This window comes from Tamandua tetradactyla, chromosome 7 (assembly GCF_023851605.1).
Source record: "Tamandua tetradactyla isolate mTamTet1 chromosome 7, mTamTet1.pri, whole genome shotgun sequence".
Classification (NCBI taxonomy): domain Eukaryota; kingdom Metazoa; phylum Chordata; class Mammalia; order Pilosa; family Myrmecophagidae; genus Tamandua; species Tamandua tetradactyla.
The window spans coordinates 171,449,381-171,466,511 of NC_135333.1; the positions used below are offsets into that span (position 1 = coordinate 171,449,381).

At 42.2% G+C, this 17,131-nt stretch overlaps 1 protein-coding gene across 1 annotated transcript; it reads left to right on the forward strand.

The window, feature by feature from the left end:
- The first annotated feature begins 2,402 nt into the window (after positions 1–2,402).
- SPIC (Spi-C transcription factor) lies at positions 2,403–10,141 on the forward strand. The gene is made up of 6 exons (XM_077111774.1): positions 2,403–2,500; positions 3,836–3,861; positions 4,442–4,535; positions 5,444–5,556; positions 7,455–7,563; positions 9,576–10,141. Exons 2-6 carry the CDS (start codon positions 3,859–3,861, stop codon positions 10,004–10,006), a joined length of 750 nt encoding a protein of 249 aa, XP_076967889.1. The 5' UTR covers positions 2,403–2,500; positions 3,836–3,858; the 3' UTR covers positions 10,007–10,141.
- The last annotated feature ends 6,990 nt before the right edge of the window (positions 10,142–17,131 follow it).

Consider the following 17,131-nt stretch of genomic DNA (forward strand, 5'->3'; position numbering starts at 1 on the left):
TGCTATTAATCACATTCAGACATACAAATCAGTTCATTACATTCACAGTGTTGTGACCTCATCACCCCACTAAACATTACCAAAAATTTTCCATCATTCAAAACAGAAACTCTCCACCAATTCAGAGTTAACTCCCCTAAACCAGCAGACTGTATCCCTGATGATGAATGAACAACCATATAACTTTTACTGTGGGACCGTGCAATTGTGAAAACCTCATGACTGACACTCCCTTTATTCAGTGATTAGGCAGATGAGCGATAAAATAAAGGCAAAATAAATAAATAAATCATGGGAGGGAGAGTGAGGAGTACGGGATGTTTTCAGTATTCTTTTTTATTTTTAGTGTTTTCTTGGACTGAAAATGTCCTAAAATTGATTGTGGTGATGAAACACAGTAATGATACTGTGAGCCATTGATTGTATACTTTGGATGGATTTTTGGTGTGTGGATGTATCTCAATAAAATTGCATTAAAAATAATAATTAACTCCCCATCTCCTAAACCAGCCCTCTGGTAACCTGGTGTTCTAGTTTCTGACTCTATGAATTTGCTTATTCTAATTTCATATCAGTGAGATCACACAATATTTGTCCTTTTGTGTCTGGCTCATTTCACTCAACATGGTACCACCAAGGTTCCTCCATGTTTTTCGCATGTATCAGAATGGCATTCCCTTTTCACAGCTGGATAATATTTCTCTTAGCTCCAGGCTCACTTTGCTCCAGCCCCACTGGCTTTCCTTCTGTGCCTTGAAAAGGCCACCACGTTTCCATTTGAGGCTGTTTGCACTTGTTTCCCCTGCCAGGAGGCACAGCTTCCAGACCTTTGAATCTACTTTTCTTTTTTTTTTTTTTGCTCACTCCTCTGGTTTCAGCTCATGCACTCACTTCTCAGAAACTTTTCCCGGCCATTTACCACAACTCCACACATTCTCTACAGCCACTTTCTCTGTTTGTTTTCTCAGCACTTACCGCGCTCTGATCATTTTCTCCTTTGCTTATTTGTTTATCATTTCTTTTATATATTTTTATATATTTTTGTTTATCATTTCCTTTGCTTCTTTGTTTATCATTTCTTACCAGAACCTGTGCAGGGCTGTATTCCCAGGTGCAAGGCATTGCCCAGCAAAGTAAAATGCTCAGTAATGCATACTTGCTGAATGAATGAAATAAATGCAATCAGGCAGACTGTAAAGGGTGTAAACAAGGAGCGAGTACAGATAAAAAATCACCATTGGTGATTACGGTTTCATGCTTGCTATTATAACATCTACATTTCACAAGGGGGGATTACTGTTTCATTTGCATAACAAATTGACTTGAAAAAGGAGTTGGTCCAGAACAATAGTCCCATATCAGAGGTGAGCTCAGGTCCCAACAATGCAAAACAGAAAATCACTGGCAGCTTTGAAATCCCACCCTCCTCCTACCCCTCCCCACCCAGGAGATTTACCAAAAAACTTGAGGCAGTATCCCCCCTGGCCAAATGTGACAGTCATTAAAATGGCAGAAGGTTACGAGATAGGCCAGGGCGAGGCAGCGACGTGTTTCAGAAGAGACGGTGCGGGCGCTAGACTGGACTCTGATGGACAGGTAAGACAGAGTGGGTGAATGGGTAGGTGTGTGGGCTGAGGGGAAAGATTGCAGGTGGAGGGAGCAGTGGCTAAGCTGGCAAGTCAGGAGCTTACAGGACCAGCGCCTGGAGGTAGCTTGGTGAGAGGTTTGAGCTCTCTGGTCCCCAATTTCCCTGGGAGCCACCCAACGATATCCCACATAAGCCCTCCAACCCAGTTCAGGACTGGGCTGGCTCTGCCAGTGCAACAGCTTTGAGGCAGGTCGTACCAGATGCCACCCGTGAGCCTCTCCCCATCGCTCTGGGGCCTCGGCTGGGTCTAGATGTGGAGGCTGCACGGAAGCCTGGACTCACTCCCCCTGGGGAATGCGCGGTGGGAGATACAGCCGAGGCCAGACACGGAGAGCCCCACTGCCAGGCTGAGGGCCCGAAGCCTCGAAGAGCTCTAGATAGCACGGTCAGTGTGAGTCTAGGGGTGTCAGAGGCAAGGGCTCCAACATGTGGAGGCTGGAATGAAGTTGCTAATAGTCCAAGCAAGATGGGCAATATAAGGCCCAGAATTGGGGGGAATTAATCAAAATAATTAAGAAGGGATGGATGCAAGCTGTCCAAGTCAAAGTTGGGTCTGTGTGGGCTAGATGATCTGCAACCCATGCTGGGCAGGGGGTCCGGCCACGATGCTTTGGGTCCACCGGGCGCAGAGGATTATGTACCTCTTCAAAATAATAGCCCCAGCTGTCTGCCGGCTGTATCATGACATGGAAATTACGAAGGCTCTGTATCTTTTAAAAAAATTCCCCTTTGTAGCACTTCCTTAAAAACAGCTATTTAATGCAACTCTGCCAGTGCGCTCTTGAACAATTCTGTCTTTCACACTTCTGATATTAATGAAACATCTTTGTAAAGAGCTGAAGTGCATTACTGGTAAGTGTTCAGTTTATAGATTTCAAAATACATTAAAATAACTGCCCATTTTTCCTTTGTGCTAATTAAGTGTTTCCCATTGACTGCGTCTTCTGTTTTAGGAAATATTGGGCTACTGAAGTCATCAATAATGCTTTCGATCTTTTTTCTTCCCTTTGAGTTTGATATTTTAAAAAGACTTACTAATAGTCTTAGTGAATGGGGGAATTTTAGTTAAAGAGAGCAGCTTAATGTAATCAATTCAAAATGTACAACGCTTGTGTTATGTCGTTGCTTTGTTGCTTACAAACTGAGGCACAGTTGACTGAGACAGTGACATGACTTTTTAAAAAATATGTGCAACTGATAACACTCATTATGGACCAAATCCCAAACAGTGGTCTGTGCATTTTGTTCTCATACTCTCTTTTAGCTGATGTGATATAGTGATTTCAAAGACAGGAACAGAATTTTGATATTTGACATTATACCTATACATTATGGATATGTGTATAATTGATATAAATCATATTAACTCAGTGTATTGCATAATGTTAAAGACTTAAGAGTAAGCTGACTATGCTTGCAGAGTAAATGCTAAGAAATTGGATTAATGGAGTTGTTAGATGTGCTAAATTGAATGATAAAGAATGTTGGAATCTTTAGCACACTCTTAAGTGGGTTTGTTTGTTTGTGTAGTTCTATAGAACATAGAGTTAAATAGCATTTTACCGGGGACTGTGTGAGAACAACAATCAAATTAAAACAAAATCTAAATCACTTACGTGAAAAAAGAAGATAGGTAATATAAAATTATAGACTGGGGTTCTGAGCCTAGGATTCTGGGAAGTCCGTGGATGGACTTCATAGGCTTAATTTTATTTGTAATGTAAATGCACTTTCTGTGAGAGGAGAAGCATACCTTTCATCAGCTGCTCAAAGGCTCCACGACACCAAAAAGACTTTTGAAATCCTTATTATAAGTGGAGAGCTATGCTAAAGTAAAAAGGATTTTGTTGCTTCAGGAATTTTGAAGTACTTAAATGTTTTTGGTATATACTCCCAAGTTATTTATCTTATAATGTCTTATTAAGTTAAGCATTTAGATAATAAAGTTTAATGTCAAAACTTGTAGGTCCATTTTTAATGCTAACGTTTTTTTGTAATGATAGAAAAGGATAAAGAAATGTCTGCAGGAAATTTTGTAGAAAGAAACTTTGTACTCATCAAAAGAAATTCATATAGTATTTTTTGTGTAAGATATTTTCAGAAAGTGTTTTTTGAGCAAGATCTTTTAACTCAGACAAATTAAAAGACTGTATTTAATTTTGCTTTTTAAATATTAAACTTTTTCAGAATCATCAACTTATTAATGAAGAATGGTAAGTTGGCATTTTAAAATCTCCTTTCTCTCTCTTCATCTTGAAGTTAAAATATTTGGATTGTATTAATAAGGGGAAGAAATGATTTGCAAAGCAGTTCAATCTTGGTCCTTTGAAATTAAGAGTATTTTCACTTTGAAGTAATGATTCATAGATTCTATTTGATTAAAGATGTTTCCTTGGCCCTTTTTCCCAAGTCAACCTTCTCTACCCTAAAATAATCTCAAGATCATTAAACACTGTATCATAGAAGGAATACCATTTTCTCTGCTGTCCTACAGCATGGTGGTCCTCAATCAGGGTCGTTTTGCCTTCCCAGGAACACTTGGCAGTGTCTGGTTGTCACAGCTGAGGGCGGGGGCGGGGGGTGGGGGGCTACTGGCTTCTGGATGGGAGAAGCCATGGATGCCGCTGAGCATCCTACAGTGGCCAGGTCAGTCCCCCACATCGAAGTTTTATCCTGCCCCAAATGTCAACAGTACTGAGGTCAAGAAACACTCCTATAGACCAAATGCTAATTTATATTGGGGAAATTAACTGATAATTTTATAACTCCAGCATTCTGCCATTGCTCCAACAGAATTGCGTTGAACAAGACAAGCTGGGCCAAGCATTTGAAGATGCCTTTGAAGTACTAAGACAACATTCATCTGCAGATCTTCAGTCCACCCCAGGTAAAGCAAAGCCATTCCCTTCCACTGGCACATGAGATAGCTTGTCGATCCACACATGTAATGACAATGAGCCAAAGGGAAGAGATCACTTTTACCTAAAGCATCTAGATTAACTCTAAGACAAAGGCAAAAAAGCATCCAGGTTTACGCAGCCTAATTAAATTTAAAGTCTTACATAGAAAAATGCAGAGGATGACATTCCACACAGGAATATGAAAACAGATTATTATCTCCGTTAAGAATACCTTGTTGGGAAAATAAATTTACTAGATTGAAATGCTGGTGATCGGTGAAGGCGAGGGGTAAGGGGTATGGTATGTATGAATTTTTTTCTGTTTTCTTTTTACTGCTTTTTCTGAATTGATGTTTTCTTTTTACTGCTTTTTCTGGAATGATCATATGATAAGAATGTTTGTGTTTGCATGTGATTATGTATCATAAATAAAAAATAAATTAAAAAAATAAAAACAAAACAAACAAACAAAAGAAGAATACCTTGTTGGCATTTATTTATCTAATGAGCATTATTTCAACCATTCGGCAACGGCTTTTCAATTGTTGTGATTTATGTTAGAGCCCCTCCACCCACCCAAGAATATATTCTACTCGGAAGAACGAGACTATAGAGATGGAATCTAAGTGAGATGCAAATATTTTTCCTGTTGAATTCAGACATGGAATTGGGGGCGGAGGGTGGGGCTTGGACACTAAGATAAAAGGATCATGGCCTCAGCCTGCAAGGGGACTGGGGTGTATAAACAAGTCTCTGTAACACCAGCACCATGTGAAATAAACCACAAAGTGGTCAGGGACATAGAAGGGAGCAATTGTTCTAGGAAAGCTGTTTTACGTAAAACTTTGATTTTTACACTTTTGGCTGTTTCTGTTTCTTTCTGATTTTTAATTAGATTACAAAAATTACCTGGCTTTCATCAACCATTGCCCTCATGTCAGAGGAAATTCCAACTGCTATGGAATGCTGCCTCCAGAGGAACCTGTCTATAATTGGAGAACCGTAATTGTGAGTGTATTTCTGAGGAGACCACTCCTGGGTAGCGGGCATGTTTTCCGTTTGCACTAGCCATCCGTTTGGTGTAGGCTACCAGAACCCCGGCTTAAAGGCCGCACAGATTGTACACATACTACCCGCGGTCATCAGTAGTGGTCTCCGCTTGACCGTCAGTGTGGTTGAAAATCAGCAAATCTGTCAAGAAGAAATTGCCCCTTGTCACTGCTCTTCACGCAGCCTCGCCTGGTTCTGTAAAGCAATCAGGCAAAGGGTTGGTACTTTGAGGGTTCTCGAGCTATGGTGACTCCTTAGTCTATCCAGAAAACTGCAAAAAATGATGGTTCCCTTAAACACTGCGGGGCAAAGGCCCAGATTTTCCCTGATTTGGCTTTACTTACCATTTTATATTATCTGTTCCATTTTCCCTCCCAGGTACACAGCTAGCGACATGCATTCGACCAGTTCACTTATATTTCAAAAGCTCCCTGCAAAGAGAAATGTCCCCACCATCTCTCCATTCATCTGCTCTTGTACATTGTTTTCTTCATGCACCTAGTGTATTAAGGAGTCTAAATGTGGTGGGGGATAAAAATGAAATGGTTTTTAGTTTTCTTTAGTAACTTCTTCCACCATCCGTTGTTAAATGCGCTTTCCTGTCCCTTTAGCGACATCTTGGGCAGATTCTACAACTTTCCCAGTGGTATTTTGTTATTAAATGCCCAGTTCCAAACCTCAGTCTCAAACCCAACTTGAAGCCTGTCTTTCCAGCACAGCTTTTGCCCGTGCAGAGAGACCTGACCTAGAGGGCGGACTCTCATCTTGCCTTCCTGCCCATCCCTCTTCTGGGTCCGGCTTAGGGAATTGGGGGAGTGGAAGAAGGAAGAACAAGGGGAAAATGTCAAATGTCTTATTACTTAGCAAGGTACATTGGTAGCCCCGTCTTTGACTATTTCTGTTTGCATCAGCTTCCCTGAGGAGCCTTGCAGCCTGAGGTGGTTCTGTAAGATGTGTGTATAAACCTCATTCTCTCAGGGCCTCTCCACAAGACTTTTCTTTGAGGAGGGAATTTTAGATCCAGCCTAACCTCTTCCGTCTTAGGGTTGGAAGGTAAAATGCAGCACGCCTAATACCTTTATTTGCTAAATCTGGACATCCTACCTCCACTTCAACCCCCCCCTCCCCAGCATACGCTGCATAGCCCATTGTGGTTGGGGACCTTGCCTGCTGGCCAGCCCTCATGCCCACTGGAGCATGGCTCGGCCCCAGCTGTTTCCACAGTGTCTCCCTGACCTTTGGAACCCACAAGTTCTAACCGCATGTGGTCGGACCATTGTCTACCCCCTTGATTGTCACATAGGTGGGCATGCTGACCCCTCTCTTGGCCTTGCCCTCCCTTGACCACCATCTTTTTCCTGTTAATCCCTCTTGTCTAGATGGCATCCTACACAGGAATGGAAACCCACCTTCCCTCCTCTCTGACCTCAGTCTCCATTAACGATTCTTTTTGTTGTTGTTGAGGTGAAATTCACACAACATAAAAGTAGCCAGCTTAAAGTGTACAATGCAGTGGCTTAATGATTCTTTTGGAGTCTCCTCTCTCACTGAGCTTTTTCGGGGGAAAGAGGAAAACTCCCTGTTTCATAAGGAGGAGACAACAGGAACTCCCACTAAGCCAGAGATTCTCCTCTGCCTCTGGTCTCTACTTAGATGGGCTTGTATGTGGGGAGGGAAAGGGGATTTGATGCTTGAGGCTAGTTCCTCCTGGGGAGACGTCTGGCTGCAGTTGGGAACGGCACCTTTTAGAATTTGGAGGATGCTTAGCACTTTTTGCCCTCTATTTTGAACTATAGCCACCAATCCGGGGCTCCAGGGAACACCCCACTTAACATCCTGCTGCATTATTTATACAGAACAGTGCCGCAGACTTCTACTTTGAAGGAAATATTCATCAAGCTCTACAGAATGCCGCTGAAAACCAACTAGTACAACCTGCTGCCCTCCAGCAGAAGGGGGGAAAAGGTATGTGATCCTTCAGTTCTTATGGAGATAAAAGAACCAGAGAGGGATAAGAAGTATCACAATTTTATCATGGTTTTTTTTTTTTTTTTTTTGGCATGGGCAGGTTCCGGGAATCGAACCCCGGGTCTCGGGCATGGCAGGTGAGAACTCTGCCCCTGAGCCACTGTTGCACGGCCCTTATCATGCATTTTTATAAAATAACTTTTTCTGGAAATATGTCAAGTTTTCTAGAACTATGTAGGATAGACAGGAACTTTTACTTTCCCTTTATATGTATACCATCTGACTCTTACCATGAGCATATATGACTGTTTTTAATAAAAATTTAATTTTGAAAATTTGGCACAAAATTTGTAAAAAAATTTGAACAAGAGGTACATCAGTATTTATATCAGCATTATTCATAACAGCCAAAAGGTGGGGGCAACCCAAGCGTTCATCAACAGATGACTGGAATAACAAAATGTGGCATATTCACATATTGGAATATTTTTCAGTCATAAAAAGGAAGTTCAACAATGTGGATAAAATGTATAGACCTCACGTTGAGAAAAATAACCCAGACACAAAAAGACAAATATTGTATGATCTCGATCTAGACTAAGTGAATTTCATAGAGACAGATATTAGCTTATAGGTTACCAGGGGCTGGGAATGGGGAGAACAAAAGAAAGCAGTTCTGGCTTAATGGGTGCAGGACTTCCGCTTGAGGTGATGGAAAAGTTAGAGTAATATTAATTGGTGATGGTAGCACACTACTGTGACTGTAATTAATGCCACTTTCAATGATACATCTGAAAGTGGCTAGAATGGGTAACTCAGAGTTGTATATAAATGGTTAAGAAAAAATAAAAACAAATGTTTAGAAATGGCAATCCGTTAGAATGGACTCAGTCATTGCATAAGAGACAGAAAAGTTCTGTGACTTTAATTTATGATGTGCTTTTTGGTAAGTCCCTTACATTTCTCAAGTTCCAAACTCAAGATAATGTAATGTAAAATATAATCTTTGTAAGACCCTTTGAAGTTTTTGGATGAATAATGACTGATGAAAGAATATGACTCCCCAGAGACTGATGCAGCACTTTGGGAACCCGCTGTTTTAGTTTCTTAATGGAAAAATGGGATTTGGCTGCACGTCTTTTAGCTTCTGGTGGTTCATGGTATTTTCAGGCCGATTCAGGCAGGCATGGCCAAATGGACTGTCACACTCACGAGTAGTCAGTCAGGCCAAAGAAGTCCAATTGAACAAAAACCCACAATAAATCCTGTCAAGGTTTCCTATCTAGCTAATTTGAACTATAAATAGCTGTATTTATAAAAAGAAAAAGGACTCTGGTAGTTTCATTGAATTTCATGGCAATGAAACATATCACAATGCTCATTGTCAGTGCTCACGGAAAACGTCAAAATCCCATGGAAATACTTTTGGCATTTTCCACCCCAGTTTTTAAAAACTTCCCAGTAATCATGCAAACCCAGGGTTAGCCTTTTTACCTGCCATTGTTATTAAGTTCACTAATATTACCTTATATTTGCATCCTGTTTTGCATTTTACAAAATGCACTCATCCCCTACCTCCTTTAGCTTAGTTCATTTCAATGAAGTCCCTTCGAAGGACTTGCTTTCTGGAAGTGGCTTTTGAGGTTTCTCTTTAAAACCACTGAACTCTGCAGTCAATTTGCTCAGTTTTGCTGTTCTGTAGAAAGATTCGCATTTGTTGACCACAAACCCGGTGGTCAAGACTTAACTGTGAAAAAAGACCTCATGGCAAATGGGAGGTCAGGAGGCTCCAGCCTCCTCTGGCCCAGCGGAGGGCAGTACTAAGTTTCCCACAACATCCCCAACAAAGAAAGGCCAAGGAGCCCCTCGCCTTCAACGCCCCAGAAATGATGCCCTAAGGGAATTTCAGAGGGGGTGGGTGAGTCGGAGGCCAGAACCTCTGCTGTCCTAGTTCTGTGATGCCTGCGTGCAGCGCCCCCACCGCCTGATGTTGTTCCCCTCTGTTCCAGGCAGGAAAAAGCTCCGGCTGTACGAGTACCTCTACGATTCCCTGTGCAACCCTGACATGGCGGCCTGCATTCAGTGGGTGGACAGGCCCAAAGGCATCTTTCAGTTTGTATCGAAGAACAAAGAAAAACTTGCAGAACTTTGGGGGAAACGAAAAGGCAACCGGAAAACCATGACCTACCAGAAAATGGCCAGAGCACTGAGGAATTATGGAAGAACTGGGGAAATCACCAAAATCCGGAGAAAGCTAACTTACCAGTTCAGTGAGGCCGTTCTCCAAAGACTCTCTCCATCTTATTTCTTGGGGAAAGAGATCTTCTATTCACATTTTGTTCAACCTAACCAAGAATATCATAGTTTAAATAACTGGAATGCTGCAAATTTTAATTACCCATGTCCCAATTACCATGAGTTAAATAACCCTGGTTGCTAAATACAAACTTACATGTAATCATTTTCTGGCATCAGAAATCCCTGCAGGCTTCAGAATTTTCCTCTTAAATATTGAAGAGAAAAAATAATGATTAATTTTGTGGTTGCTATTTTTATTAAAAACACATCATCTATACTGACTTGGTGGAAAATTCTGTCTGGGAAAAACTTTAAATGACCAAGCTCCACTTGAAAGTACGTCCTTCGTCTTACTACTTTCTATGCAACTGCATTCTTCTAGATTAACCATGTCAACAGAGATGGTTTGGTTTATGTGGTATTTGCCTATCATAAACTTAGGTGAAAAAAATCACTTGAATATCTGATGGCTTTAATGAGAAAACAAAAACTGACTGCATATGATACAAACTTTATGCCAAAATAAGTTCATGATGTCAAAGACTTCCAGGGCTACCCTAAACCTGTATTTCCTCTGCACGTCCTCTCATGATCTGGAGCTAAAGAAACACGTCTAAGGGAAATGCCACCCTCCTTAATAATAAAACTCAGAAACATGCACCTTCCACAAGCCACCTCTTTGCATTTCACTTTTAACTTGGGTAGAAGAAACTGGCTGACATTTCTTGCTGTCCACTGCTGTCCCACCACTTGGCCACAGGGAGATGGCTCAACCTTGGGACAAGATCTCTTCCTTTTACCCTTGACCTAGCCCAGTTGAGACCAAGGCTGCAATCAGGGGACAAAAAAAGGACTAGAAAATCATAAACCTAAATTGGGGTTTAGGCAGTCTGTCTTGATGGATATGGCTTACTTTCCATATTCCACAAGGGGCACTGGGAAGAAACCCTGTTTCCTATTAATACAGAGCAGGGAAGCTTTCTAGATAATGGACTGTCCTCAGTCCAGCCCAAGAGGGAAGATTTCCCAGCCTTTTCCTTTGTGTCCTTCTGGAGCCTGCTCCACAAAATCCTAGGCTCAGTGTGACTATCAAACGTTTCCACATATAGTCTGGGTTTCAACCTCGAAACAGGATTTAGCATTTACCCTCACTCCTCCCCAAAGAAAATATACTTTATAAAGCATTAGAAAGCAATGCAGATTTTACCAAAGATTCCAGAAGTGAAATAATGAAGAGGGTTCCCCGTAGTCCCTCTCACACCTAGTGCCAACTTCAGCAGGACCTGTCCTTCACAGATCTTCCAAGAACCCCCAATCAGCTGCAACTCTGTGCCATAAAGCAGAGTTGCTTCCTCAGACACCTGGGCTCTGCCTTCCACCCATGAGTGGGCCGACCAAATCCCATTTTCACAAGGAGGTGCTTCCTTATAAAAGAAACACTCTAGTCCAACGGCGCAGGGACTAAACTCTCTTCATATATCATGGAAAATGATAAACAGGGCTACTCTTCCCTGTTGCCACCCAAGGAGGAGGGAGAGAGACTTCTGCCCTGTTCCCGGGTGTATCCCAACTCCAACTTTTCATCTGGTTGGACATCTGGCTGCACAAATGAAATGTGAACTCCACATTTCATTTATCCATTTATTGGTTGGTGGACACGTGGGTTGCTTTCATCTTTTGGCAGTTTTGAATAATGCTGCTATGACAATTGGTGTGCAAATATCTGTTGGAGCCGCTCCTTTCCATTCTTTTGTGTATATACTGTGTAGTGGGACTGAGGGTCATATGGTGGCTCTATACTTAGCTTTCCACCAGACTGTCTTCCATACTGGCTGCACCATCTTGTATTGCTTCCAGCAATATATGAGTGTTCCTATTTCTCCACATCCTCTCCAACACTTATTTTCCTTTTTTTTTTAATGTTTAATGTTATTTTATTGTGAAATATATACAAAAAAGCAATAAATTTCAGTGTACATTCTAAGAAGTAGCTATGGAATAGATTTCACAGTTTGGTATGGGTTATAGTTCCACAATTTCAGGTTTTTCCTTCTATTGCCTCCAAGACACTGGAGAACGACAGAAATGTCAATACATTGATTCAGCAGTCATACTCATTTGTTAGATCCTATCTTCTCTGTTATACTCCTTCTCTTTAAACAACATATATACCTAAAAGCAATACATTTCAAAGTACATCGCAACAAATAGTTGTAGAACAGATTTGACAGTTTGGTATGAGTTACAATTCCACAATATTAGGTTTTTATTTCTAGCTGCTCAAAGGTACTGGGGGCTAAAAGAAATATCAGTATAATGATTCAGCACTCATTCGCTAAACCCAGCTTTCTCTGTATAATTCCACCATCACCTCTGATCTTTCTCACATTTTCTAGGGGTATTTAGGCTCTGCCCATTCTAACTTTTTTTTTTTTAACTTTTTTTGTTGTATAGTATAACATATATATAAAGCAAAGAAGTAAAAATCAATAGTTTTTAAAGCACTCTTCAAAAAGTATTTACGGGACAGATCCCAGAGTTTGTCATAGGCTAACCACATGATCTCTCATATTTTTCCATTTTATCCTCAACTATTCTTCCTAGCCCTGTACTCCTCTCTTCTCCTTCTGGGACACCGATGATTCTTATATTTGTGTGTGTTGTTTTGTCTGTCATTTGCCTGAGATCCAATTCAAGTTTTCCCACCTTTTTTGCCATTTGCTGTTTTGAGTGTTCACAATCAGTTATCCTGACCTCTATATCACTTATTCTTTCTTCTGTCTCTTCAAGTCTGGTGTTGTGTAACTCTAGTATGTCTTTTATTTGGTCAACAGAATCTTTCATCTCTGTGATATCTGCTATTTTTGTATTAATTCTTTCAAATTCCTCTTTGTGCTCTTCTACTGTCTTCTTCATCTCCTTTATGCCATTTGCTGTCCCACTTATTTTATTAAGTAGATTTGTATGAACATCTCTGATTAGTTGTCCCAGCATCTGTGTCTTCTCTGGTGTTTTCATTTGGTCATTAGGCAGGGCTGTATCTGTCTGCATTGTGATATGCTTAGTGATCTTCTGCTGTCTTCGTGGCATGTAAATATCCTGATTGATTTACTTTGGGAGTTGATTTCTTTCAGTAGTCTAAGGCCTTGTGTTTGTGGGATGGTTGTACAGCAGGGAGCAGGGCACGGGGTGGGGCACTCAGTGCAGTGATTTGTTTCAGGGCAGGTATGGGCACAGGTTGGGGATGTTACACTGGCACTTGTGAACGTGGGCGCCCAGTGGCCAGGGAGGAAGAAGCTGTGCGGGTGCACGGGTCTGGGGGGCGTAACCCTGGTGTGCACTGGTCTAAGGCATGGGGCCCTGTGTGCGCATGCGCAGAGCTGTGGCCGCAGGTGGGCATTACAACTTTGTGGACTGGAGGCAGCTGTGACCCAGCTGTGCGGTTGGCTCTTCCTCAGAGCTGGGAAGTGAGGCTGAGGGTTGTGCGCACGTGCCATTCTAGGACTGCTGTAAAGCGCGGTTCCCAGAGCTGAGTGACGTGTTGGGGGCCCGTGCGCATGCGTGGGCCTGGAAGTGCCGTAAAGGGATGCGCCCAGCTCAGGGAGGGCGGGGTGAGGCTGTGCGGCACTATGGGTGGGGGGCAGGGGTAGCCTGGGATGGAGGTCAGTGCCGGCAGCCTTTATGTGCTGGCAAAAGCCTGCAGGGAACAGGGAGGTGGGGAGGCAGTGCTTGGGAGGGGTGCAGGAGGGGCGGGCTGGGCTGCACTAGGGGTGGGGCTGTGAGGCAGCTACGTGCACCGGGCCCTGGTGGGGTGGGGCTTCTGGAACGCGGGGAATGGGAGTGGGTGATGAAGTTCGGGTGCATGGAGTGTGGGGTGAGTCACCGGTCATGGGGCTGCGCTGGTGAGGGTAGCGCCCAAGAAACGGGCCTGGCTCGCTTCCTAGGCCCGAGTTCCCATCCGTGCACTCCCGCGGGCTCCGTGTCTCCACGCCAGGCTCCAGCTCTCTGCCTCTCAGGTCCTCGGCCCCTGCAACCAGGGCTGCCGCATGTGGCACAGACCCTCTCCCAGGCCAGCCGCACTCCCGAATCGCTGCCTCAGTCTCCCTCCTGTCCCTTCTCTAACTTTTCTGTGGAGCAGGGTAATCTCGAGTGCCTCTTCGTCAGCCATCTTCCCCTAGTTTCCATTTTTTTAAATAGTAGCCATTCTAATGGGTGTGAAATGGTATCTCATGGTTTTGATTTGCTTTAGTGTGGCTGATGATATTGAGCATCCTTTTCTTTTCATGTGTTTTTTTGACCATTTGTAGTTCTTAGGAGTGATGTCTATGCAAGTCTTCTGCCCATTTTTAAACTGGGTTTTTTGTTGTTGTTAAGTTGAAGTATTTCTTTATATACATCCTTTATTGGATATGAGGTTTCCAAATATTTTCTCCCATTGTGTAGGATACCTTTATCCTTTCATAGTAAAGTCCTTAAAGGAACATTTTTTTTTTAATGAGGTCTCATTTGTTGTTTGCGCTTTGGGTATAAAGTCTATGAAACAATTGCACAACACAGGGTACTGAAGACACTTTCCTGCATTTTCTTTCAGGAGTTTTATAGTTCTCTTATATTTAGGTCATGATCTATTTTGAGTTGATTTTTGTATATTTTGTGTATTTGTGAGGTAGGGGGTCCTCCTTTTTTTTTTCGCAAGTGGAGATCCAGTTTTCCCCAATTGAGTGGTCTTCGCTGCTTGTCAAAAGTCAGTTGGCCATAAATGTGAGGGTTGATTGTGAGCTCTCAGTTCTATTCCACTGATCTCTATGTCTGTATGTCTGTCCTTGTGCCAGTACCGTGCTGTTTGGATTACTGTGGCTTTGTAATAAGGTTCAAGATCTGGACGTGTGAGACTTACAACTTCATTCTTGTTTTTCAAGGTGGCTTTAGCTATTCGAGACCATTACTGTCCCATATAAATTTGATGGTAGCTTTTCCATTTCTGCAAAGAAGATTGTTGGAATTTTTAGTGGGATTACATTGAGTCTATAAATTGCTTTGGGTAATAATAGCATCTTAATGATATTTAACCTTCAAGCCATGAACATTTTTTTTTAGGTCCCTTTATGTAGGTCTTTAATATCTTTTAGCAATGTTTCATAGTTTATTGTGTAGAAGTCTTTCATATCCTTGGTGAGATTTACTCCTAGATATTTGTTCTGAAATGAGCAGTCATTTCCCTGGGCATCTGTGCTGGTTTGAAACTGTTATGTACCCCAGAAAAGCCGTGTTCTTCTAACCCTAATCCCATCTGCGGGGCAGCTGTGTGCCTGTAATCCTGATCCAATAGTGCGGGGCAGGACCTCTTGATTAGATTGTTTCCATGGAGATGTGACACACACAATTGTGGGTGTCACCTTTTGATTAGATGGAAATGTGACTCCGCCCATCCAAGGTGGGTCATAATTAGTTTATTCGAGTCTTTAAGAGAGCTCCTGAGGAGGGAAAGATTTCAGAACTGACATAGACATAGTCAGCTTGGAGTGCCAACAGAGATGCTTGGACTGCTGACGCAGATGCTTGGGTAGCTGATACAGAGATCAGATGTCTGGAGATGCTAGGCTAAGAGATGAAACCCAGAGGTTTGCTCTGGAATAGCCAAGTGAGGACCCACTGATGCTTAGAGAGGAAGCCACTGAAATCAGAAGCTGGAAGCAATGGAACCAGGAACAAGGATCAGCAGATGCCAGCCATGTGTCTTCCCATGTGACAAACATCGGCCTTTCTTCAGAGTCAAGGCATTTTTCTCTGGATTCCATAGTTCAGACATTTTTAAGACCTTAAAACTGTAAACTTGTAACTTAATAAATCCATTCCATTTCTGTTATATTTCGGTCCAGCAGCATTAGCAAATGAAAACAGTGTCCTTCACTTCAATCGCTAGTACTTGGGCTCCCTTCCTTAACAGCCCTATTTTAAAAAATAAATGTGGCTGTGCATACAATGATGGTATTTCCTAGAGCAAAAGTCAGTACAAATTCCAAGCTTAGAGTTGCAGTAAATGCTGCCACCTGCAAAGTAGTGATATCATCTCATTTAAAATAGGTAAAGGAGAAGAGACCCTTTGAGTGACTGCTGCTTTCTCAGCCAGTTCTCTTGGTGACAGGCACATCCATGTGCTACTGCGTGGCTCAGTGCTTTCTGCTCTTATTAGGGTTGTTTGCCACTTTCTCCTTCCATCTTGCTAAGAGCAGCTTTGTTCCCCAAGTCTTTTCTCCATCACCTTCTCTGACTGTTTCCTTCTTCTTACTGGGTCCCTCTCCCCTTCTGCCAGAAGCGACACGAGTAGCTCTACAGAGGGCTGAAGCCGGCACAGCTGGAACAAGGCTGACTGGTGAGCTCACCTTGGGGCCACTTACTTAATGACAACAAAGACTAATGTTGATTGGGTACTTTTATTGCCAGGCATTCTGCTAAGTACTTAACATTTTATTTTCACAAGTCCTATAAAATAAGTTTTTGTTTTTAGATTTTTTAAATTGTGGCAAATATCTGAATTAAAAGTTGCCATTTTAACCATTTTAAGTGTACAATTCAGTGACATTAATTACTTTTACAACATTGCACTACTATCACCATCTTACATGAATTGTTTTAAACAATCGTTTTACAAATAAGCAAACCGAGACACTGAGAAGTTAAATAATCTGACTTGTGTTCATTCAAATGAGTGGAATTCATATATATAATTTAACTGGATCAACTTCAAAACCTATGGCAGAGAGAAACAATCTATAGCTCCTGTAGCTCATAAATATAAAACAAACTAAGAATGCTGTTTTAGTTTGCTAATACTGCCAGTGTGCTATATACCAGAATGGCTTTTATAAAGGGGTTTATTGAGTTACAAATCTACAGTTCTAAGTCCATAAAAATGTCCAATCCAAAGCATCCAGAGAAAGATCCTTTGACTTTGAAGAGAAGGATGGTGTCTGTCACACGAGAAGGCATGTGGCTGGTGTCTTCTGTGTTCCTGGTTTCATTACTTCCAGCTCCTGCTTCCAGTGGCTTCTTCTCTAAGCATTTGTGGGTCCTGACTTAGCTGCACTGGGGCAAAACTCTGGGATCTGGCTTTCTTAGCATCTCATGGGAAGGCACACGGCAATATCAGTTGGGTTCTACATATCCAAACATCCGTGTCTAGGCATCTGTTCTCTCTTTTGGCACTCCAAGCATCTCCAAGCATCTGTGTCTCTGTCGGCTCTGAAGCAACTGTGATTTTGTTCCC

Bases quoted from the DNA above. Each gene is read 5' to 3' on its own strand.
- SPIC (XM_077111774.1), top strand. The intron at 4,536-5,443 runs GTAAAGCAAAGC...ATTTTTAATTAG, and splicing joins AGATCTTCAGTCCACCCCAG to ATTACAAAAATTACCTGGCT. The intron at 7,564-9,575 runs GTATGTGATCCT...CCTCTGTTCCAG, and splicing joins CCAGCAGAAGGGGGGAAAAG to GCAGGAAAAAGCTCCGGCTG.